Here is a 25472-nt window from a genome sequence, read left to right on the forward strand (position 1 = left end):
ATCTGATGATTTTTTGAATTTCCTCTGAATCTGTAGTTATGTCTCCCTTTTCATTTCTAATTTTGTTAACTTGGACATACTCTCTGTGTCCTCGCATTAGTCCGGCTAAGGCTTTATCTATCTTGTTGATTTTCTCAAAGAACCAACTTTTGGTTCTGTTGATTCTTTCTATGGTCCTTTTTGTTTCTACTTGGTTGATTTCAGCTCTGAGTTTGATTATTTCCTGCCTTCTACTCCTCCGGGGTGTATTTGCTTCTTTTTGTTCTAGAGCTTTTAGGTGTGCTGTCAAGCTGGTGACATATGCTCTCTCCTGTTTCTTTCTGCAGGCACTCAGAGCTATGAGTTTTCCTATTAGCACAGCTTTCATTGTGTCCCATAAGTTTGGGTATGTTGTACCTTCATTTTCATTAAATTCTAAGAACTCTTTAATTTCTTTTTTATTTCTTCCTTGACCAGGTTATCGGTGAGTAGAGCATTGTTCAGCTTCCACATATATGTGGGCATTCTTCCCTTATTGTTATTGAAGACCAGCTTTAGGCCGTGGTGGTCTGATAGGACGCATGGGATTATTTCTATCTTTCTATATCTGTTGAGGCTTGTTTTTTGACCAATTATATGGTCAATTTTGGAGAAAGTACCATGAGGTGCTGAGAAGAATGTATATCCTTTTGCTTTAGGATAGAATGTTCTATAAATATCTGTTAAGTCCATTTGGTTCATGACTTCTCTTAGTCTGTCTACATCTGTGTTTAATTTCTGTTTCCATGACCTGTCCATTGATGAGAGTGGGGTGTTGAAATCTCCTACTATTATTGTGTGAGGAGCAATGTGTGTTTTGAGCTTTAGTAAGGTTTTTTTTACGTATGTAGGTGCTCTTGTATTTGGAGCATATATATTTAGGATTGAGAGTTCATCTTGGTGGATTTTTCCTTTGATGAATATGAAGTGTCCTTCCTCATCTTTTTTTGATGACTTTTAGTTTAAAATTGATTTTATTCGATATTAGAATGGCTACTCCAGCTTGCTTCTTCCGACCATTTGCTTGGAAAGTTGTTTTTCAGCCTTTTACTCTGAGGTAGTGTCTGTTTTTGTCTCTGAGGTGTGTTTCCTGTAGGCAGCAGAATGCAGAGTCCTCATTGCGTATCCAGTTTGTTAATCTATGTCTTTTTATTGGGGCGTTGAGACCATTGATGTTGAGAGATATTAAGAAATAGTGTTTATTGCTTCCTGTTACATTCATATTTGGATGTGAGGCTATGTTTGTGTGCTTTTCTTCTCCTTGTTTTGTTGCCAAGACGTTTAGTTTCTTGCTTTTTCTAGGGTGTAGCTTGCCTCCTTATGTTGGGCTTTACCATTTATTATCCTTTGTAGCGCTGGATTTTTAGAAAGATATTGTGTAAATTTGGTTTTGTCATGGAATATCTTGGTTTCTCCATCTATGTTAATTGAGAGTTTTGCAGGATACAGTAACCTGGGCTGGCATTTGTGTTCTCTCAGGGTCTGTATGACATCTGTCCACGATCTTCTGGCTTTCATAGTCTCTGGCGAGAAGTCTGGTGTGATTTTGATAGGTCTGCCTTTATATGTTACTTGACCTTTTCCCCTTATTGCTTTTAATATTCTTTCTTTATTTTGTGCATTTGGTGTTTTGACTATTATGTGATGGGAGGTGTTTCTTTTCTGGTCCAATTTGTTTGGAGTTCTGTAGGCTTCTTGTATGCTTATGGGCATCTCTTTCTTTAGGTTAGGGAAGTTTTCTTCTATGATTTTGTTGAAGATATTTACTGGTCCTTTGAGCTGCGGGTCTTCACTCTCTTCTATACCTATTATCCTTAGGTTTGATCTTCTCATTGAGTCCTGGATTTCCTGTATGTTTTGAACCAATAACTTTTTCCGTTTTACATTATCTTTGACAGTTGTGTCGATGATTTCTATGGAATCTTCTGCTCCTGAGATTCTCTCTTCTATCTCTTATATTCTATTGGTGATGCTTGTATCTACGGCTCCTTGTCTCTTCCTTTGGTTTTCTATATCCAGGGTTGTTTCCCTGTGTTCTTTCTTGATTGCTTCTATTTCCATTTTTAATTCCTTCAATTGTTTGATTGTGTTTTCCTGGAATTCTTTCAGGGATTTTTGTGATTCCTCTCTATAGGCTTCTACTTGTTTATTTATGTTTTCCTGCGTTTCTCTAAGGGAGTTCTTCATGTCTTTCTTGAAGTCCTCCAGCATCATGATCAAATATGATTTTAAATCTAGATCTTGCTTTTCTGGTGTGTTTGGATATTCAGTGTTTGCTTTGGTGGGAGAATTGGGCTCCGATGATGCCATGTAGTCTTGGTTTCTGTTGCTTGGGTTCCTGTGCTTGCCCCTCGCCATCAGAATATCTCTGGTGTTACTTTGTTCTGCTATTTCTGATAGTGGCTAGACTGTCCTATAAGCCTGTGTGACAGGAGTGTTGTTGACCTGTTTTCCTGTTTTCTTTCAGCCAGTGATGGGAACAGAGTGTTCTGCTTTCGGGAGTGTAGTTTTTCCTGTCTACAGGTCTTCAGCTGTTCCTGTGGGCCTGAAGAGTTCTTGTGTGTTCCTGTGAGTCAGAAATGTGGGCCAAATGTAGTCTCTTCTGGCTTCCCAGGCTTATCTGCCTCTCTGAAGGTTTAGCTCTCCCTCCCACGGTATTTGGGTGCAGAGAGCTGTTAATCCAGTCCCTTTAGGTTCCGGAGGTGTCTCGGGCACAGGTGGTCTGCAGCTCCAGTGCACCTATCTACCGTTTCCCAGAGGCCGTATACAGTTTCCTCTTGGGCCAGGGATGTGGGCAGGGGTGGGCAGTACTGGTGGTCTCTCCCGATTTGCCGTCTCAGGAGTATCCACCTGTCCGGGCAGTGAGCTCTCTCTCCCACGGGGTTCGGGAGCAGTGAGCTGAGGGCAGGGCTCAGCGAAGTTTGGAATCCAGCTAAAAACCGGAAGTGTCTGGTCCTAGAGGAATTTTGCCTTTGTATTTCCTGAGACCACCGGTCAGGTCGTTTGGAGCAGAAAGGTTGGTCTTACCTGTGGTCCCGAGGCTCAAGTTTGCTTTGGGGTGTTGCTTATGAGCTCTCCACTAGGGCAGCAACCAGGAAGGCCTGCGCCACCCTTTCTGGGAGCCCCGTGCACCGAGGTCCCAGATGGCGTTTGGTGTTTTCCTCTGGTGTCAGAAATGTGGGCAGAGTATAGTCTCTTCTGGCTTCCCAGGCTTGTCTGTCTCTCTGAAGGTTTAGCTCTCCCTCCCATGGGATTTGGGTGCAGAGAGCTGTTAATCCAGTCCCTTTAGGTTCCAGTGGTGTCTCGGGCGCAGGGGGTCTGCAGCTTCAGTGCCAAAATATTCACTTTTTAAAAGCATTTTCTACATTTATTTGGGGGGGGGCATGCAGCACTAAGGTCTCTCCTTCTAATATGTTGGTCCTGGAGACATATTAGGAAAAGATATAGGTACAAATATGCATGAAGTCATCATAATGAAATCCATGACTTTTCAGGAGGGGGACTCCATAATACCAATTTTTACCAATTTCTGTTATGGATTGCCCTGGTGCTGTTCATATTTTGATGCTAATTCTACTTCCCCAAGAAGAGCTACCTCGGATGAGGAGTGAACCACATACTCAGGTGACTTCATGTGACCCTTCTCCTCATTTTAACTTGTAACATGAAGGCTAGAGCTGGTGATTGGGCAGTGGAAGGGAAAGGTGGAGCAAAAGGTTTTAGATAAAGAGGGAGAGAAAGGAGGAGGGGGATAATGAGGAGGAGGAGAGAGAGGAAGACTGAATAGGAAGAGGTAGAAGGAAAACGGAGCTGAAGCACAAGTTATAAGGATCTCATAGCTGGGGAATAGAGTAGTGCTGTGGTAGATCTGCCCAATCTAGGCACGCAGCTTGTATTCATATTAATTGTGTTGTGTTTTCCTTGCATGGGCTTATTTGGGTCAGAGATTTACTGCAACGAACTTCTCCAAAAATTATCATCATAAACTTAAATATATAATTCAAGCCTATAAGATGTTTAGAACAAACAAGAAATATCTAGGGAGAGCCACAAGTACACCTTTGGACCCAGAAGGTGGTGGACCAGAGCTCTGTTCTGTAGCTCTGGGCAGGGGCGACAGCTCCCTGAAGTACATGATAAATTTTGTCCACATAGTGCTGGAATTACTCCTGGTTTCCTGTATAGGATTCTCAATATGGCTCAAGAGACTAGCAGCTTGTGCCTTAGGACCTTCTGGAAAGTAGGTCTGACGAGGGAGAATTTATAATTGACACTAAAACCATATTTCTTAAAAGAAACATTGCTGAACTAGATCTCACCAAAATTAAAATCTTCTTATTTGCTAAAAAAATAAGTCTTGTGTTGAAGATGAAAAAAAGTTGCAGCGAGGAAGGAAACTTTCCATTGCACATATTCAGTGATGGGCTATAATCTAGAATATTCAAAGAATTCTAAGCATAAAAGGAAAGTATCAAATACTCGCATTAGCAAGAGATTTACTGAAGTATCCACACAGTAGATAGCCTAGCAGAGGAAAACAGGTTCAAAATCACTACCTCACACAGAAAGTCAGGTAACATTGTAACAAATAAATACAGCAGGACTACTAAATGCTGGTGTGGATAATAAAGGTGACTCATTCATTGTCAGGTAGAAATGTAAAATGGCACATTCACTTTAGAAAGTGGGCAAGTTCTTTTAAAAGTTAAATATTAAATTGTTAACCTATTAATTACAGTCAGGAGATGGAATATCCAAGTTCAACACCTCTCCCCCAAATCTATCCATAAGTAATTACTAAGCTTTCTTTATTAAAGATGATTGGAAACAACTCATGTGCCCATCAATGGGCAGAGAGTGAAGCACATTCTAGACTGTAAAATACTGTCTCAGTATTAAGACAGGGAAAATTACAGACAAGCATTACTTTGTGGGATGTCCAGAGAATTATTCTAAATATTAAAAGCAATCTCAAAATGTTATACACTCTGTGATTCCATGTATAGAACATTCTTGAAATGATAGTTGTAGACACAGAATGTCAGAAAATGGCAAAAGTCAGTAAGAAAAGAAGGAAAGGTGAGTATTGAAGACAAAAACTTAACAATTATGATGGTGTATCCCCTAAGGAAATAGAAGAAGTCATTAAAAACCTCCCACCCAAAAGCTTAGGGGCAGATGGCTTTAGTGCAGAATTCTACCAGACTTTCAAAGAAGAGCTAATACCAACACTCCTCAAACTATCCCATAAAATATAAACAGAAGGAACATTGTCTAATTCATTCTATGAAACCACACTTACTCTGATACCTATACCACATGAAGACCCAACAAAGAAAGAGAACTTCAGACCAATTTTGCTAATGAATATTGATGCAAAAATGCTCAATAAAAGTCTAGCAAACCAAATCCAAGAACACATCAAAACCATCTTTCACCATGATCAAGTAGGATTCTTCCCAGAGACGCAAGGTTGGTTCAACATATGAAAATCCATTAACATATGTATATATGTTAACAGATTTCTTTGTGTATATATATATACACACACATACAAAGAAAACTATATAAACAAACTCAAAGAAAAATATTGCATGATCATCTCATTAGATGCTGAAAAAGCATTTGACAAAATACAATACCCCTTCATGTTAAAAGGATTTCACAGCTCATACTTAAACACAATAAAAGCAATATATAGCAAACCAACAGCCAATATCAAATTAAATGCAGAGAAACTTGAAGCAATCCCACTAAAATCAGGGATAACACAAGGATGCCCACTCTCCACATTATCTATTTAATATAGTACTTGAAGTTCTAGCCGGAGCAATCAGACTAGAAAAGGAGGTCAAGGGGATAAAAATTGGCAAAGAGGAAGTCAAGGTATCACTATTTGCAAAAGATATGATGGTATACATAAGTGACCCCAAAAATTCTACCAGAGAACTTCTATAGCTGATAAACAATTTCAGCAAACTGGTTGGATTATAAAATTAACTCAAATAAATCAGTAGCCTTCATTATATGGTAAAATAAAGGAAATGATAAATGGGCTGAGAAAGAAAATAGGGAAACAACACCCTTCACAATAGTAACAAATAATATATCTCAGGATAACTCTAACCAAACAATTGAAGATCTGTAAGACAAGAACTTCAAGTCTTCCAGGAAAGAAATTGAAGAAGGCTTCAGAAAGTGGAGAAATTTCCCATGCTCATGGATTGGTAGAAGAAACATAGTAAAAATGGCCATTCTACCAAAAGCAGTCTACAGATTCAATGTGATATCCATCAAAATTCCAACATAATTCTTCAAAGACATGAAAAGAGCAATTCTCAATTTCATATGGAAAAGCAAAAAACTCAGGATAGAGAAAACAATTCTTAACAATAAAAGAATTTCTGGGGGAATCATTATCCCTGAGCTCAAGCTGTACTACAAAGCAATACTGATACAAACTGCATGGTACTGGTACAGAGACAGACATGCTGGTCAATGGAATAGAATTGAAGACCCAGAAATAAACCCACACATTTACAGACACTAGATCTTCAGACACGATCTTTGACAAAGAGCCGAAAATATACAATGGGAAAAAGAAAGCACCTTCAATAAATGGTGCTGGTCTAACTAGCAGTCTGTATGTAAAAAAATGAAAATAGACCCATATATGTTACCTTGCACAAAGCTCAAGTCCAAGCAGATCAAGGACCTTAACATAAAACCAGATACACTGAATCTAATAGAAGAAGTAGTGGGAAAGAGCCTCGAACTCACTGGTACAGGGTGGGAGGGATTTCCTAAACAGAACTCTGATGGCTCAGGATCTATGATCAAGAATTGATAAATGGGACCTCATGAAACTAAAAAGCTTCTGTAAGGCAAAGGACATAGTCAATAGGATAAATCGACAAATTATAGTTTGGGAAAAAAATCTTCATTATCCCCACATCCAATAGAGGGCTAATAGTCAACATACATATAAAGAACTCAAGAAACTAACTTACAAAAAACCAAACAACCCAATCAAAAAGCAGGGATAGAACTAAACAGAGAATTCACAACAGAGGATTTTCAAGTGGCCAAGATCCACTTAAAGAAATGTTCAAAGTCCTTAGTCATCAGGGAAATGCAAATCAAAATGACCCTGAGATTTCACCTTACACCCATCAGAATGGCTAAGATAAAAAATTCAGGTGGCAGCACATGTTGATGAGGATGTGGAGAAAGAGAAACACTCCTCTATTGCTGGCAGTATTGCAAACTGGTACAACCACTCTGGAAATCAATCTGGAGGTTACTCAGAAAATTGGAAATAGTTCTACCTAAAGAACCAGCTATACCATTTTTGGGACTATGCCCAAAAATATGCCCCACCATACCAAAAGGGCACATGTTCCACTAAGTTCATGGTGGCCTTATTTGTGATAGCCAGAATCTGGAAACAACACAGATATCCCACGACAGAAGAATGGGTACAGAAAATGTGGTTCATTTACACAATGACATACTATTCGTCTATTAAGAACAAGGATATCATGAGTTTTTCAGGCAAATGGATGGAACCAGAAAATATCATCCTGAGTGAGGTAACTCAGACTCAAAAGGACATGCATGGTATGTACTCACTAATAAGTGAATATTACCCAAAAAAGTACAGAACACCCAGTATACAGTCCACAGAACTCAAGGAGGAACAAGCAAATGGGCCCAAGTGAGGATGCCTCCATCCCACTTGGGAGGGAGAAGAAAGCAATTACGGGGGTCAGAAGGAGGTAGGCACCTGGGAAGGAGAGGGAGGTGGAAGGAAAAAGGGGAATATGATCAGTTATTGGGGAGGGGAGAACAGGAGTGAAGCCCCAAGGGCTAGCAGAATGAATGGAAACAGCCAACCTCAGGAGGTGGGAGGTGGGGGGACCCTCTAGAATGTACCAGAAACCTGGGAGGTGAGATATACATTCAGGACTCAAGGGAGGGACTTTAGATAAAATGCCCAACATTGGGGAGAGGGAACTCGTAGAGTCCACCTCCAGTATATAGACAGAGCATCAAGTAGAGGGATGGGGTTGTCATTCTACAGTCTAAAAGAAATGCAGGGACAAAAATGGAGAAGAGACTGAGGGAAAGGAGGTCTAGTTACTGGCCTAAACTGGGATCTATCTCAAGGGGAGGCTCCAAGGTTTGACGCTATTACTAATACTATGATGTGCTTACACACAGGAGCCTAGCATGGCTGCCCTCCAAGAGGCCCAATAAGCAGCTGACTGAGACAGAAACACATACTTATACCCAACTACTGGACTGAAGTTGGGGACCCCTGTGGTTGAATGAGGGAAAGGCTAGAAGTTTTGGAGGAGGGTGACCCCATAGGAAGACCAGCAATCTCAACTAACCTGGACCCCCAAGATCTCTCAGTCACTGAGTCACTAAGCAGGCAGCATACACTAGCTGTTCTGAGGCACCTGACACATATACAGCAGAGGACTGCCTGGTCTGGCCTCAGTGAGAGAAGATACACCTATCCCTGGAGAGACTTGAAGCCCCAGGGAATGAGAAGGCCCAGCAGTGTGAGGTGGGGTGAGGGGGTGGGGACATCCTCTTGGAGATGGAGGAGGGGGGATGAGATGAGGAAATGTGGGAGGGCAGACCAGGAAGGGGATAATGACTAGACTATAAAAAAAGATTTAAAATTATTTAAAAAATTATGATAGCAGCCCAGAATCATAAAATTATTTTTGCTGGTACTTTATGACTGCAATTTTGCTACTGTTATAAATTATAATATACATATGTTTTCTAATGGTCTTAGGCGAACCCTGTGAGAAGCTGACTCAACCCCCCCAAAGGAGTCCTGATCCATGGGGTTGAGAACTGCTGGTTTAGAACAACCCACTCCTGGAGATGTAACCTGAAGAAATATCTACATGTCATCTGCATTTAGCAAACAGAGAATCAGAGAATTGTATTTATAACACGAGATTAGAAACATATAGAAGCTTCTTCTCAAGAACCATTGAATAAAGAGTGATAAGCTCTGGTATATTTTGAAAAACTTCATCTGCTGTAGTAGGCTTATGGAATATTCTTCAAAGGCTCAGGCATTGAGGGTGTGGTCCCAAGCTGGTAGAAAGGTACTACAGAAGACTGAAATTTAGAATGTGAACCTAGCAGGAGTGTGTAGGTCCATGATGCCATGCCCTTGAAGGATACCCTAAAATCTAGCTCCTTTTCATTCTTCTTGCTTCCAAAATACCACAGGGTATACAGTTTTGCTCCATATTGTTAGCACATTGTGGCCATGGTACCTAGATACTCTAAACTGAAGCCTCAAAAGTCATGGACCAAAATAAAATATTCTTCCTTGTAAATTGTTAATCATGGATATTTTGCCCCAAGAATGGAAAATTAATGCAATACCCTCACATACGATACAGACTTGCAATGAGTGGACAATGCAACAGGAGGATCAAGGATCTAGGGAATGTGTTCATCTTCAAGATGTGCCTTTAACAAAAACCTCATTTGCCCAGCTCTGGAGGCTGGAATCTTCGATCCTGGGGTGTTTCAGTAATTGAGCACTGGTTGCTTATCAGTTTGCAGAGGAAAGAAACTCTTCTTTTGGGGGTTGCATGGGGGAACCGACATACAAAAGGCCTCATCTCTAAATACATTGTATATGAAAATATAGATTTGGGTAACAAAAACTCTATTGAGCACAATGCAATGCAGTTGAGAAGGAAAAAAATCAAAGTTCAAAATAATGTATAAAGTCAGATAACTATGTATAAAAGGAGTAAGATATTAGTAAAAGTATTTGTCTCGGTTATGTTTATATAATAAATGCTGAAAAGACACTCAGAAACTAGTCAATGCCATTTCTTGTTCATTTATCCGGAAGAGTGGATAAATGGAACTGAGTAAAGGAAGAACTTTTCAAGTTATAAATTGATACACAGTTTTATTCTTTAAAGCATGAATGTGTTAACTCCTTGTAAAATTGATTAAAAGAAAAGTCATTGCTTCCAACTTGCCTTGTTCTCACTTACCCCTCCGAGCAGCTGAACTCTATGTTTGAGCCTACCAAAAGGTCAGACAGGATTTCTATTTTCCCATTGACCAACTCGCCTGGGTTTTTGCACCGTTTCCCTGGAGGAAAATTAAACTGGTGATTAGTGGTTAGAAATAAGAGATATAAAATTGAGGGAGGGAGATACTTAATTTTGGAAATCCAGTTGGATTTTCTCAAAGAACGTGAAATAGGATGACCAAATGACTCATCCATACCTAGGCATATATCCAAAGCATTTTCTTTTCTTTCTTTCTTTCTTTCTTTTTTTTGTAATAAACATGAGGTTTATTGACAGGAACCAGTGCACTGGGGTCGAGACTCATATTCCATGCAGGGGCAGTGGAGTTCGACCCCGAGAGGCTGGGAGAAAGGGTATTTAAAGGGAGAAACCACAACCCAAGGGGGCAGGGGTGGTGTCATTGGAAATTCACAAGAATACCAGTGAAAAATCACAAGGAGAAACTCACAGTTTCTCAAGATTATTCTCTAAGATTTTAATCTAACTTTATGGTCAGCTAGTACAGGTAGAGGGCAGGGTCTGGAATTTGAGGTATTTAGGGCTTTTTTAAACTTCTGACTTTTTAGCTGCTTTTTTTTATTCTTTCATTCCCCACTTCGTCTAGTGGCTAGTTCTAATCATAGAACTAAATTTTAGTATCTTTATAATATTGGCTTTCCTGTCCTCCTAAAGCATGATATTGTTGGCATAACATCAAAATCTGAACAGTACTCACTCTTTCTCTAATGAAGGTATATAGTTTCTCCAAAGCACTTTATATCTAACTACAGAAACACTTGCACAACTACATTTACTTCCTCTCTATTTACAGTAGCAACAAAACAGAATCAACCTAGATATCTATCAACTGATGAGGAGATAATGGAAGTGTGGTACAAAAACACCAAGAAATATTACTCAGCTGTATGGGAAATGAAGTCATGACACTTATGCTTCAATGGATAGAACTGGGGGGAAAAATCATACTGAGTTAAGTCACTCCAGTCTCCCAAAGACAAACAATGCATATCTTCTCTCAGATGCGGGTGCTAACTTCAGATCTTCTACCTTGTCTGTTTAGTCTGAAGTGCATGTGGAAGCCAGAAAACCAGAAAAAGGTCACTGGGGAATGCATTTAGGAGGGGTGGTAATAGAAGATAGGTGATGGGGTTGGGGATTTAGCTCAGTGGTAGAGCGCTTGCCTAGGAAGCACAAGGCCCTGGGTTTGGTCCCCAGCTCCGAAAAAAAGAACCAAAAAAAAAAAAAAAAAAAAAAAAGAAGATAGGTGATGAAAAAGGCGGGATAATAGGAAAAGAAAGGTTCAAGTACCGAGTGAGTGATGAGAGCGGGGAGGAGCTTAATCAAAGTGACGTGTGCATGAAGAAGGCAAACCTATGATCTTCAACCCAAGTGAAAATATAATCAACATACGTGACAAGCCAGAACAGGTATGCTGGGAGCTAAAGGTTAAAGTAGGGATGGTGACAAGCAGGTAGGGAAAGGAGAGATAAAGAATGGGCTAACCATACCTAAGGATGTATGGAGAACCCTTACAGCATCCCACTAATTTGGAAGCGAGTATAATTTTTAAAGTCATGTGAACAGAATTACCCCAAATGGATGAGCAATGCTGCTCCCAGAACTCATGGGTGACTAAGTCAACATCTCAATTCCAAACTCAGGGGGTTGTTGGTCAGAGCCATATTTGCTCTTGGTTGCCCATGACCATAGTGGGTAAGAACTTATTGCTAAAGACACCACACACATTGGCTACCGGATATAAAACAAATCTCAAACAAATAAGGAAACTTGCTGTTGGCTACCTTCATGGTGCCAGATGTGCTATATAGGCTACTGGGAGAGAAAAGACATCAGTGGTGTTACCCAGTGCTAGATTCTACATGTTGTAGTACTTGACCTCTGAGATAAGGCTTGGCCACTGGTATAATAATAGCATGGTTGCCATGGAATGATCTGGATAAAGTGTGTCTAAGGCCTCTTTCTCAGAAGAGAATTCATTCCTGGTACTCTAAACCTGATCAAAAGTCTATGGCTATAGAGGTCATAGGTCCTAGGATTGAACCGACTGTTGTTGTTTGGTCATGTTATCAAACTGCTTTCTAAATATTCATGTTTATACCTATAAACCTAAGCTATTCCTGAATTTTGTCATAGGAGCTCCTTAATACAGAGGATAGTGATCAATCCAGAGATTCATAGCTGTTCAAAGTGTTAAGAATAGTGAGTGTGGGTACTCAGTGATGGATAGATCATTTATATCAAAGCAGACCCATCAAAGCTTAGGGAACATCAGCAAAGAAAGGGCAGAAAGAATGTCAGAACTGGAGGACAGGGAGGAGGGCCGAGAAATTTGTCCTCTGGTCATGACAGCTGTTGCACACCCAGACTCATAACAGTTATGGCAACCTTCATGAGATGAAGACAATTAAAAATTCCAGTATAGAGTTGGAAAGGAGCTCTCTATTCTCCCTCTTAGCTGAGGCAGTTGATGGCTACTAAGAAAAGGAAAATAATTTTTCTTTGGGTGGTGTCTACTGGTAAGTTCTCGTGCCCCCCAGTCCATGGCCCCAAACACATGCACACACAGATAGCAGTAACTGGACTCCATGGGTTACAGAAAGTGAAGAGATGACAAGTTGTGGGAGGGAGAAAGGCATGAGAGGAAAGGACTGGGCAGATGCGACTAAGATATTGTGTATCTCTATACAAAATTTAAAGAATAAAATAAAGGTAAAAGGCCACTTAATTCATTTCAACTTCTGCTTCCAGATAGCTCTGTGGTATATTCAAATTCTTGGGTTTTGTCCTGATTCATTGAATAGTTATTTTGAGGAAAAATAAAAATAAATACATTACCAATTTTTGTGAAATACTTTAAAAAGAAAAAAAAAGCCTGTACTTGATTTCATTTAGTTGATTAATATAATATGGAACATAATATACTGGTTAACTTTATACATGAATATGTAAAATCTTTACCTTTGGTCACAGACAGAAGAAAATAGAAAACAAATTTTAAATCCTCACTGTTACAAAAATAGGATATGATACATTGCTGAATGTCTTTCTCCAAATATTGTAGTCAATTCTAATTCTTTAAAATACTTGTTTTATGAATTTCTGTGCACAGTGCACACAACAATGCATGTGGAAGCTGAGAGACGACATCAAAGTCCTAGGAGCTAACATTACAGGCATTAACTGAACACGCATACTGGTTCTGGGGTTCAAGTCTGCTCCTTTCAACTGCTGAGCCACCTCTCCCACCCCAAGTAGTATTAATTTTTAATACAAAATTATTCAAATGTTTTCTTTAGACTTGAGTAATTTACTACATTTCTATGAGAATTTTTGAGAAGAAAAATTACAGAGGAGAATACATGTTGATACTCACTGGCACAAAAAGTAGTATACACCCATGAACCATTCTCATCACAAGTAATATGGCTTGAATTGGTTCTCTTGAAGCCATGATGGCAGGTATATTTCAGAACAGCTCCAGGTGGGAAGGATACCTCATCTAACTGGCTGATTGGAGAAGCGAACGGTAAACTGGGTGGAGGTCCACAGTCACCTGGATACCAAATTACAAGGAACACCACAAGCTGTACCTTGAGAGACAGAATCTTAAAATTTGAGTAGTAAGGTTTACTGAGCATGGAGCATGTGTCTTTCCCATCATGACTCTCAGTACCCCAAATCTCAATGAACTCAATAGACGATCATTAATGTATGTGCTCTGGCAATAACAACAACAACAATGGCATAGAAATTTCACTTACCCTCTTCTAGTTAGTAAAATATGTCAATTTCATTATTTTATCATTGATCACATCTGCCTACTTGAAATATAGTCATATGTCCTGCCAAAAATCTTTTTTTGTTTTTTTAAAGCATATTTCCTTATGCAAGATTAGCTGTCTCGGAAGACAGGATAGAAAGGAGCATTTCATTTATGTTCACTTGGAGCTTTTCAAATTTGTATACATCGTCTGTCTTAAAAGACCTTTCAAAATCTTCACAATGTTCTTACTCCATTGAATCCTTTGGGGAGAAAGTCTTAATCCTACTTTCCTAGTAATAATTAAATAAAGAACTAAATACCTTCTGCATGACCCAGTGGAACTGTCTGCATCTATTCTACATAATTACTTAAACAGTGGGGAGTTGTCACAGTCAGACAGACAGATAACACATATTTATTCCTGGTCAGAGTTGCTTTGAATTTAGATTATTTGCAAATCCTTGCACAGGCTATTCTAAAAGAATATCAAAAGCACCTAGAAAACCATCTTTTGTCAAAAGTAGAGCAAATTTTCCTGAATCTCCAGCCATCTAATATATCCTATGATGTGAAAAAGGATAGCCACTGGACATTGCTTAAAGCTTGCATGTGATGGACTCATGATAGGGTGACATATGGCTTATCTTCCCCCAATTACTTACCAAGAACAGGAGCCATCAGAACAGTGGCCAGGGTCACTTGGAACAGTGTTGAATGAGAGGTTTTCCACAGCTCATGCAAGGACCAGGCTGTCATTATCCCTTTTCTGTGGAGGACAGAACTCTCGGTGAGTGTATCTGAATCTTGTGGAGAATACATGTTTTGATGCCTTTCCAATATGTTTCTGCCAAGAAAACTCAATAGTCATTGGTCTTGTGCTTTTCATCACACACACACACACACACACACACACACACACACACACACACCTCCCAAACAAAACAAACCATAGGAACTATCTCCAAAGATATTATAATTGCATATATAAAAATATATTAAATCAAATGTTTACAATACATGATAGCTTTTTTTAAAAGATTTATTTATTGTATATAAGTACACTATTGCCATCTTCAGACACACCAGAAGAGGGCATCGGATCTCATTACGGATGGTTGTGAGCCACCATGTGGTTGCTGGGATTTGAACTCAGGACCTCAGGAAGAGCAGCCGATACTCTTAACCACTGAGCCATCTCTCCAGCCCATGATAGCTTTTTTTGGCATAACATATACCAGGAACTTACTCAGAAGACCAACTAATTCCGTATGGAGATAGGAATGGGCATTCCAGAAGTGGTTTCCTATGTAGTAAGTGTTGCTGTCAACTCCAAAGTGATAGGTAGAGTGGTAGGTTTCATTTATATTAAAAGTGAAAATCAAGAGTAGATCTAACATTAACAGTGAGAAATAAGATCTTCTCTAGTCACGACTTTGATTAGTTTAGAAGGTATGAATTTTACTAGGAAGATGATTGGTTAGAGACAGATTAGAAGTAGATTTGATGGGATGTTCAGTACCAAGATTAGACGTTTGTCCTCAGGGAATGGAGAGGGCCACCTTTGTGTTGGTTTTGAGTGACATGATTATTATAATTTTCTAAGATGGCATGTGACTTCATAAGATGGTAGTATCAGAGAGAGAGAGAGAGAGAGAGAGAGAGAGAGAGAGAGAGAGAGAGAGAGGACAGAGAGGTTTATTTAAAACATACATGCAGTGAGCATCAACACACCCAGGTTAATAAAACAAAACTACCTGATATATAGGCACACATAATAACTTCACATAATGTTAGTAGTGATTCAATACAATTCTCATGAATAGCTACCTATACAATGAACAATGGAGAAATATCAGAGTAGTCCCACTCCACAATTCTGCCTGCCTACCAGTAGGTCTGCTATAACCTGAGAGACATACAGATGAGATCCTCTTCTGCCCCAATTTCCTAACCTGCTGGTATCCTAGCAAGCCCAGTAGTCATGAGCTCTGCTTTTCCCTGTCATAGCTCCACCTCCCTTCAGTTTGAACCTACACCTGCAGTTGCAGGCTGGCTCCCCATGCCCCACCTCATAGCTCCACCTGCCTCCTAGGAGGCTTGCTCCAACTCAGGACACTCAGGTCAGCCAACACCAGAGACAATGAGAGGGTGAAAGGCAAGCACAAGAACCTAATCACTAAAAGCAAATGCAATATGACAGCATCAGAACCCAGCTCTCCTACTGAAGCAAGCCCTGGATAGCTTCACACACCTGAAGAGCAAGAATGTGACTTTAAACCCCATCTCATGAAGATGATAGAAGCCTTTAAAGAGGATATAAATAATTCCCTTAAAGAAATACAGGTAAAAACAAACAGGTAGAAGCCTTTAAGAAAGAGACAAATAAATCTCTTAAAAAGATAAGGACAATACAATCAAACAGGCAAAGGAAATTAATAAAATGATCCAAGACCTAAAAATAGAAAGAGAAATAATAAAGAAAATACAAATGGAGGCAACCTAGGAAATGGAAAACCTAGGAAAGAGAAAAGGAACTACAGACATAAGCATCAGCAACAGAATACAGGAGATGAAAGAGAGAATCTCAGGCATGGAAGATACCATGGAAGAAATTGATACATTGGTCAAGGAAAATGTCACATGTGAAAAGTTCCTAACTCAAAACATCCAGGAAATCTGGGACACCATGAAAAGACCAAACCTAAGAATAAGAGGAATAGAAAAGGGTGAAGATTCTAAGTTCAAAAGGCCAGAAGACATAAATCAACAAAATCATAGAAGAAAACTTCCTTAACCTAAAGAAAGACGCCTATAGATGTAAAAGAAGTCTACATATCAAATAGATTGAACTAGAAAATAAAATCCTTCAGTCTCATAATAATCAAAACACTAAATGTACAGAGGAAAGCAAGAATATTAAAAGCTACAAGGCAAAACGGTCAAGTAAGATGTAGAGGCAGACATAGAATTATACACGACTTCTCAACAGACTCTAAAAGCCAAAAGGGCCTGTATAGATGTCTTCCAGACCCTAAGGAACCACAAATTTCATCTCCAACTACTATACCTAGCAAAACTTTGAATCACCATAGATGGAGAAACCAAGATATTCCATGACAAAACCAAATTTAAACAGTGTCTTTCTACTAATCTGGCCCTACAGAGGATACTAGAAGGAAAACTCCAACATAAAGAGTGTAAGGGAAAGGTGACAGGGAGGGGAAGAGGGTAACATGATCAGATATTGGGGTGGGTGGGGAACAGGACTGAAGCCCTGAGGGCCAGCAGAAAGAATTGAAACAGGCAACTTCGGGAGGTAGGAGGTAGAGGAGAGGCATCTAGAATGTACCAGAAACCTGGGAGGTGTGAGACTCTCAGGACTCAGGGACTCTCATGACCTTAGATGAAATGCCCTACAGTGGGGAGAGGGAACTTGTAGAGTCCACCTCCAGTAAAACAGCAGGGCATCAAGTGGAGGAATGGGGTTACCATCCCACAGTTAAAAACACTGACCCAGAATTGTTTCTATCTGAAAGAACTACAGGGATGGAAATGGAGAAGAGCCTGAGGAAAAAAAAAAAGTCCAGCCCAAAGTGGGATCCATCACACGGGGAGGCCCCAAGGCCTGACACTGTTACTGAGGCTATGGTGTGCTTACAAACAGGAACTTATTGTGACTGCCGTCCTCTGAAATACCCAACAAGCAGCTTAAAAAGTCAGATGCAGATATTTGCACCCAGCCAATGAACAGAAGCCGCTGACTCCGGTGGTTAAATCAGGGAAAAGCTGGGGGAAGCTGAGGAGGAGGGCAACCCTGTAGGAGGAGGACCAGCAGTCTCAATTAACCTGGACCCCTGAGATCTCTCAGACATTGAGCCACCAACCAGGCAGCACACACCTGCTGAGATGAGACCCCCCACACATATATAGCAGAGCACTGCTGGGTCTGGACTCAGTCAGAGAAGAGGCACCTAACCCTCAAAAGACTTAGGGCTCCAAGAAGTGGGGAGGTCTGGTAGGGTTGTGGGGAGGTGGGGACATCCTCTGGAGACTGGGGGAGGGTGGGATGGGAAACAGTTGGAAGGTGAACTGGGAGGGGGCTAAAACCTGGACTATAAAAAAAGATTAAAGAATAAAAAAACAAAGTGGTGTAACTGCATTCATAATACAATAAATTAGTCATATCACAGGAAAACAAAAAGGAGTATCACACACAACACGTGCACACACACAAACTTTCAACATTAAAATAACAGGAACTATCAATCATTGATCAATATTATCTCTCATCATCAATGGACTCAACAAACCACTAAAAAGACGCAGGCTAACAGAGTGGATTCATAAATAGGGACCATCATTCTGCTGCATTCAAGACACACATCAGCAACAAAGATAGACACTACCTCAGAATAAAGGGCTGGGAAAATGTTTTAAAAGCAAACACCCAAAACTCAAGCTGAAGTAGTCATTCTAATGTCTAATTTAATAGACTTTCAACCAAAAGTTATCAAAAAAGATGAGGAAGGGACACTTCATATTCATCAAAGGAAAATTTCACCAAGATGATATCTCAAATTAGAACATCTATGCCCCAAACACAAGGATACACACATTCATAAAAGACATGTTACTAAAGCTGAAATCACATATTGAACCCCACACAATTATAATGGGAGACTTTAATACTCTACTCTCTCCAATGGACAGCTCATTGAAACAGAAATTAAACAGAGAAACACTGGAGCTAACAGATGTTATGAACTAAATGGATTTAACAGAAGAATGGATAAAAAAAGTGATTTATTTACACAGCAGAATACTACTCAGATATTAAAAACAAAGACATTATAAATTTTGCAAGCAAATGGATGGAACTTGAAAATATCATTCAGAATGAGGTAACCCATACCCAAAAGCACATGCATGGTATGTACTCACTGATAAGTAGGCATTAGCCATAAAGTACAGAATACCCATGATAAATCCCACACACCCAAAGAAGTTAAACAAGAAGGAAGGCCCAAGTGAAAATAAATTACATTTAGAAAGAGGAACAAACTAGTCACAGGAGGCAGATGGAGGGAGGGATCTGGGTGGAAGAGGGAAGGAGGGGGAAATAGGAGGGCAAGTGTGTAGAGACAGAGGAGGGGACCAGGAGAATGAATGAAAGGCTGCAGCTCCCAAGGGGTGTGGAGGAAATCTTTAGGAAGTCCCAGAGACTTGAGGTTGGGGAGGCACCCAGGAGTCAATGTGGTGACCTTAGCCAAGATGCATAACAGTGTGGACATGAAACCTGAAGAGGCCACCTACTGTAGCCCGGCAGGACCCCCGAGGAAGGGAGAAGAACACCAACTATCTTAGTCAGGGTCTCTATTCCTGCACAAAACATCATGACCAAGAAGCAAGTTGGGGAGGAAAGGGTTTATTCAGCTTACACTTCCACATTGCTGTTCATCACCAAAGGAAGCCAGGACTGGAACTCAAGCAGGTCAGGAGGCAGGAGCTGATGCAGAGGCCATGGAGGGGTTCTGTTTACTGTCTTGCTTCCCCTGGCTTGCTCAACCTGCTTTCTTATAGAACCCAAGACTACCAGGGATGGCACCACCCATAATGAGCCCTCCCACCCTTGATTACTAATTGAGAAAATGCCTTACAGCTGGATCTCAGGAAGGCATTTCCTCAAGGAAAGCTCCTTTATCTGTGATAACCCCAGCTTGTTTCAAGTTGACACACAAAACCAGCCGGAGCACCAACCCACCTATAAAACTTTCAGCCCAAAATTTGTCCCATCCAAATGAAATACAGGGACAAAGATGGCGCAGAGACTGAAGGAAAGGCTAACCAGTAAGTGGCTCGACTTGAAACCTATCCCATGGGCAAGCACCAATCCCTGATGTTACTAATGATACTCTGTTATGCTTGCAGACAGGAGCCTAGCATACCTGTCCTCTGAGAGTCTCTACCCATCAGCTGACTGAAACAGACACAGCTACCCACATCCAACCAGTGGAAAGAGATCAGGAACTCTTATGGAAGAGTTGGAGGAAGGATTGAAGGCCATGAAGGAGATGAGAACCCCACAGGAGGACCAATAGTGTCAACTAACCTGGACCTCTGGGAGCTTTCAGAGACTGAGCCAACAACCAAAGAGCATACAGGGGCTAGAATGAGGGCCCTGGCAAAAATATAGCAGACTTGCAGCTCAGTTTCCATGTAGGCACCCCAACAACAGAGGGCTCTCCTTAAAGCTGTAACCTGACTGTGGTGTCTGTCTCCCTACAGGGCTCCCTTGTCTGGCACACCACAGACTGCTTGCACATGTTCCTTTGTGGCACTACTCACCATTACTTAGTTATGGGAAGAAAATGTGCTATGTGTGGATAGTGGAGTTTTATTAGGCCCCAAAGAAAAATGGAGTTATGTCCTTTCCTGGAAATGGATGGAACTGGAGATCCTCGTGTTAAGACAAACACCACTCATCTTCTCTCACACCTGGCTCCTAAACTTTATATGCAATTATGTAGATAATACCAAACTAAAAGGAAGGCTACTTGGGCAAAGGAAGGGGAGCAGTGGGAGGTCAGAGGAGAAAGCAAGAGTCGGAAATGGAGCTTGAATGTGTCGAGGCATATAGAGTGCTTCAATGAAGATGTCTTGTTGAAGTGCATCCTCGTGCATGACAAACATATACTTGGGTCTCACTAGGGCACAGTCTCATTAGAGATGTCTCCTCTTGCAACGCATGACAACTGATAGGGAGGGCCCCAACTGGGCAACACTGAGCGAGAGACCTTGAGGCAGTCCTAGACAAGATGTCTTCCTCAAATCTCTTCCCTCAGGAAACTAGACAGAATAGGAGACAGACATCTGTAAGAGCCACAAAGGATGGATGTTACCATGGAAACTGTCTTCTGGACACAGCAGGACAAATGCACACATGAACTAACTCACAAGAACTGTGGCAGTGTGCACAAGGCCTGCACCAGTTCAAGCCAAACAGGAACCCAGAGCTGAGGCAGGGAAGTAGACACGATCTCTTCTACCCAAGACAAGAAGCTATCTCCAATGACAATCCTTTGTAAAGGAAAAATTAGTTATTTCCAGAGGTGTCTCACTGGATATATATAAGCCACATTTAAGGGCAGGTCATATGCTTTGGGCTTTTTGTTTCATTTTAATCTTACTGGTAATTTGCTTGTGTATTATGCTTTCTGATTTTGTGGGGTTTGTGGGTTTTGGGGTGTATGTGTGTGTGTGTGTCTGTATGCATGCGCGCGCACATGCATGTGTTTTGTGCTTTTTCTTTCTCTTTTTCAACGCTGATTTTTTTGGGGGGGCACTTTGTTTGTTAAAGAGAGAATGAAGGCTCAGAGCCAGATGGGTAGGGAGGTAGATAATCTGGGAGAAGATGAGGAGTTGAAATGATGATCAGAATATATTGTATGAAAAATGTTAGTTTTAATTAAAACAACAGCAGAAGGGCTGGCAAGATGCTCAGAAGGTAAAGGTGCTTGCTGCCCAGCCCGATGACCTGAAGTTGACTCTCTGAACCCATACGGTGGAAGGAGAGAACCGACTCCTGCAAGTTTTCCTCTGGTCGCCATATGCACACTACAACACATGCCCCACCCCCAACCCAAGCGCAAGCGCAAGCGCAAGCGCAAGCGCGCGCGCGCACACACACACACACACACACACACACACACACACACACACACACACAGTGTCAATAACTAAGCATATATTTTAAAAGAAGACTATTTCGTAATTCTCCCACTAGGGAAACTGAAGTTGGAGAATGTCAGAGTGAGGTTGCCTGGGTTACCTGAGGAGAGTTTTCACCTGTTTTAAAGGTAGGCACATCTGTAAGAAGGTGACCTCTATAAGGAGGCGATGGATGGGAGAGAGGGGGCAGCATGAAGATCTCTGCCTTCTCTGAAGGGCTTGCAGCAGCTGGTTTAAGTCCTGACAGTAGACGGACGCCAGGCTTATCTGCTTAGCAGTCACATCCCTTGTTCACCGAAGCCCCGCGCTGAGACCACTGCCGAAGTGCTAGGCTCACAGGGGGCACTGTGCCTTCGGAGATGTTCTTCTCTTGGTATTGTAGTATTTTTTTTCTTTTATAAAACTGTAATTTTAGTTGTGTATGTCCGTTAGAATTTTCAAGAGGATTTAACATTGGTATCCTTTTTAAAGGACTCGGTATAATACCAAGAACACGCAAATATGTTTTTATGTTAGAAAATATTTTGGAAGATAGTAACAGAACCGACATTAGAATTAGTTCTGCCAAAACCAGAACTCTTAGAAATCGAAACATCATTAGTATGATTTAAAATATAATAATGTGATTTAAAATATAATAATGAATGATTGTGTCACTAGGGCACTTTAGTTATGTATGTACACCCCAGTGGAAAGAAACACCCAAGAGCTGGTACCGGGTGGTCCTCTGAAAGAGCCTGATTATATGCAGAGCAGATGGACAGAACTGTCCTGCAATTTTTCCCTGGTTTTCCACTCTCTCTCTAGGAGGAAATCATGTGCTCCCACAGCCTTGTCTGACATCTGTAATTTTACACAGAACACTGGACTCAGTTAACAACGGTCTTATTCCGTCACTCCCTCCCACATGTGAGGATTGAGGAAAACTTGTCCACTTAAAGTATCTAGTTCTGTGAGGTTTGATATTTCACTGAATTGCAGGGTACTTTTCATCACATCCTCCAAAACTATGTTCTCACTAGTAAGCATTTCCTTTCTCTCTTCCCCAACCTAGCAGCTTATATGTTATATGCATTAAGTGGGTTTTTTTTATATATTATACACATGTTATATATAATATATTATATACTGTATATTAAGTGGGTTGTTGATATGTTAAACTAAAGATGCCCTCTGGTGTCTCATTGTCCAACTAAAACTATGTATCATAAATAAAAAAAATATGATATATTGAACCTGCAGTCTCAGTTTACTTTCCCTGTAGCTGGGATAACATACCCTAACAGCAACAACTTAAGCGGGAGAGAGTTTTTTTTAGCCCATGGTTTGAAAGTACAGCCTGCTAGGTGGGGAAGTGCTTACAGCTAGAGCTTGAGAAAATGGCTAAACTGTATCTGTTTTAGGTGTTTTTAGAGGCTATTTCCTAGAGGATTCCAGATCCTATCAAATTGATGCATTAACATTACCGTCATACCCACGAAACAGCACGGCTTGCCCTAATCTACACTAAACACACTCAGAACACTTAGACTACACTCGGACAAAACCATCTACCAAGCCTACCCAGTACTAGAAATCTCACACACACAAAGAGGGGGCATTTCGTAGACACCACAGGATGGAAACCATAAAACTCCACATCCCAAACCCCACTGGTAGCACAGTTCATCCCAAACCATTGGTCATTTCCCCTCCATTGGCCATGTTTGACTGGGAGCTGCAAGTTTCCACCACTGCTCAGTCTCCTAAGAGGCTGGTCCACTGGATATTGCTAACCCAGGAGAGGACCAGATTTCAAAACTCAAAGTATGTCTTCTATAGCGTGCATATCTAACAACAACAAGTTCTGAAAGTTATATGTCAATCTGTCATGTTGGAGATCATCTACAATATAAACAATGCTGCCATGAACACTGTGTTCATCTCTCTGGGTGAACATGTTTTCCTAGGCATACATAGCTAGCCCAGAGACTCCTAGACCAGAGAGTTAGTTTGTCAACATTCTTAGTGATAGCAAACTGGTTTCCAAAGTTAATAATCATTTTACATTCATACCAATAACTCATGAAGATCCTAGTTTCTTGACCTTTCCCTCTAAGCTTGTGTTTACTATGTTTTTCTTGGTGGCGGTGGTGGTGTTAATTTGTTTGAGATGCAGTATCCCTGTTGCTATGAGCATGGTGTCTCCCTGCGAGTTTGATTGAAATTTCTCTAAGGAAAACCGATACAAATGATATTTGTATGCAGTTGTTTGCAGTTCATATGAATCAGTCTTTTAGAGAAATGTGCATTCAAATAGCTTCATTTTAAATTCAATTCACCGTCTTTATTGTTAACCTGTGAAAGTTATTATTTTTTGTGCCTTCCTTGTATTTATGGAGAAATGCTGTCTACTCTAAAGACTCAGTAGACCAAAGTGTCCTTAAATTTTCCTGACTTCCAGGCTCATTTCCCACACGCTGAAATTATTGGTGACAGACACCATGCCTGGTTTCCTAGTCATCCTTAACAGGATCTCTCTAGGCACAAGAGTATGCTTTTTTATTTTAATGTAGCCCAATTTTTCTCTTTTTTGTTGCTGCCTATTCAGGAAGTAACGATTGACTCTTGTGGCTTCTCATAGAAGCTTTACAGTCTACCTTTTACATTTAGGTCAAAAGTCTTTTGTTTATTTTTTATAGCAGGGGCATAAGGCTAATTCTGGAAAAGTAAGGGAGACACAGTGAAGACTAAACGTTCTCTTGAGGGATGGCATTGAGGGGGACAGGTATCCTCTTATCTCATCTGTCTTCTCTCTCAAAAGTCTATGGCCAATGGAGAGAGAAGCTTTTCAGTGTGGCTGGCTCCAACCTCCCCTGTGCTATGTGCTTCCCACTCTCTACCCCTTTTACTTACTGGGTAACTAGTATAATTTGGCATTTTCACCCCCATATGCAAGGAGTAGGTAAACAGACCACACAGTTGCCTTCACAATCAGAAAAAATGGTACCAGTCGTTTCTAATCTGCTATGCACCTTATTTCCTTGTTACTATTTCCCTAATTTTATACTCATCAGGGTGATCAAACTCTAGCCTTTCCCCCAAGGTAGTCTGAGTGTTTAGTAAATGACTGACCTGTAGGTATCTGAATAAGACGTAGGAAGACTCTAGTGTTGCCTTGGGATTTTTCCCCCCTCTCAGAATGAAGTGTCTTTGGTCACTGACATTCCTTGCCCCTCCCTGGAACAGAATTACCACAACATTCTTTCCTTTCAGGCAAATGTTCTGGTCAAAATCTGAAGTTCCAGTGGTGCAGTTAGTGGTTGGCTGAGCAAGTGGGGATGAGCTCAAGTAGAAACGGAGTCGGTCATAATTCTTGTAAAGGATTAACTGCAGGTCCTTCCTCTCAGCTAACCTTTCAAATGGGATAAAATATACTAGTGTTTGTTTTTGTCTTGCCTGCCCATGAGAGGCCACTGGGAGGGTGTTTCTACAGATGTAACCACAATACAATCCACAATAGAATTTGTGGATTCTGCAGGGGCAGTGCTAGACAGTAGATTGTGTAGGAAGGGACATAGTGGTTACATCTGTACCGAATATGTACAAACTATCTTGTGCATTATTCCCAAAATAATACCACGTAAAAAGAATTTTCAGAGTATTTACATCTTGTATATATCATAATTACTTTAGAAATGATATAGAATAAACACAAGGATATATGATAGTAATCCTTAAACTCTGTCTTCAAAGACAATAAGAGATTGATTATTCTAGAGCCAAATATCAGTGACCATGTGCAAGAAACACAGAATTGGGTTTACTAAATCTCATGTTTCTGTGAGGCCATGGTTACATGAAAGTTTTAT

General features: G+C 40.6%; 1 protein-coding gene across 7 annotated transcripts in view; it reads right to left on the reverse strand.

Annotated features, from left to right (window-relative positions):
- Zp3r (zona pellucida 3 receptor) overlaps positions 1-24837 on the reverse strand; it is a 44819-nt gene extending 19982 nt beyond the window's left edge. For 2 of the 7 annotated variants that reach the window (XM_017598691.3, XM_006249713.5), the window contains exons 1-4: positions 24736-24837; positions 14556-14737; positions 13504-13683; positions 10068-10167 (exon numbers count right to left, since the gene is read on the reverse strand). In XM_017598691.3, coding sequence (XP_017454180.1) covers positions 10068-10167; positions 13504-13683; positions 14556-14712 — 437 coding nt within the window. In that variant the 5' untranslated portion in view covers positions 14713-14737; positions 24736-24837. The remainder of the gene's footprint in view (positions 1-10067; positions 10168-13503; positions 13684-14555; positions 14738-24735) is intronic. The other 5 variants (XM_063272065.1, XM_063272064.1, NM_001270845.1 and 2 more) reach the window with 3 other exon arrangements.
- Positions 24838-25472: the final 635 nt, after the last annotated feature.

Source organism: Rattus norvegicus, chromosome 13 (genome assembly GCF_036323735.1).
Source record: "Rattus norvegicus strain BN/NHsdMcwi chromosome 13, GRCr8, whole genome shotgun sequence".
In the NCBI taxonomy this organism is placed as follows: Eukaryota; Metazoa; Chordata; class Mammalia; order Rodentia; family Muridae; genus Rattus; species Rattus norvegicus.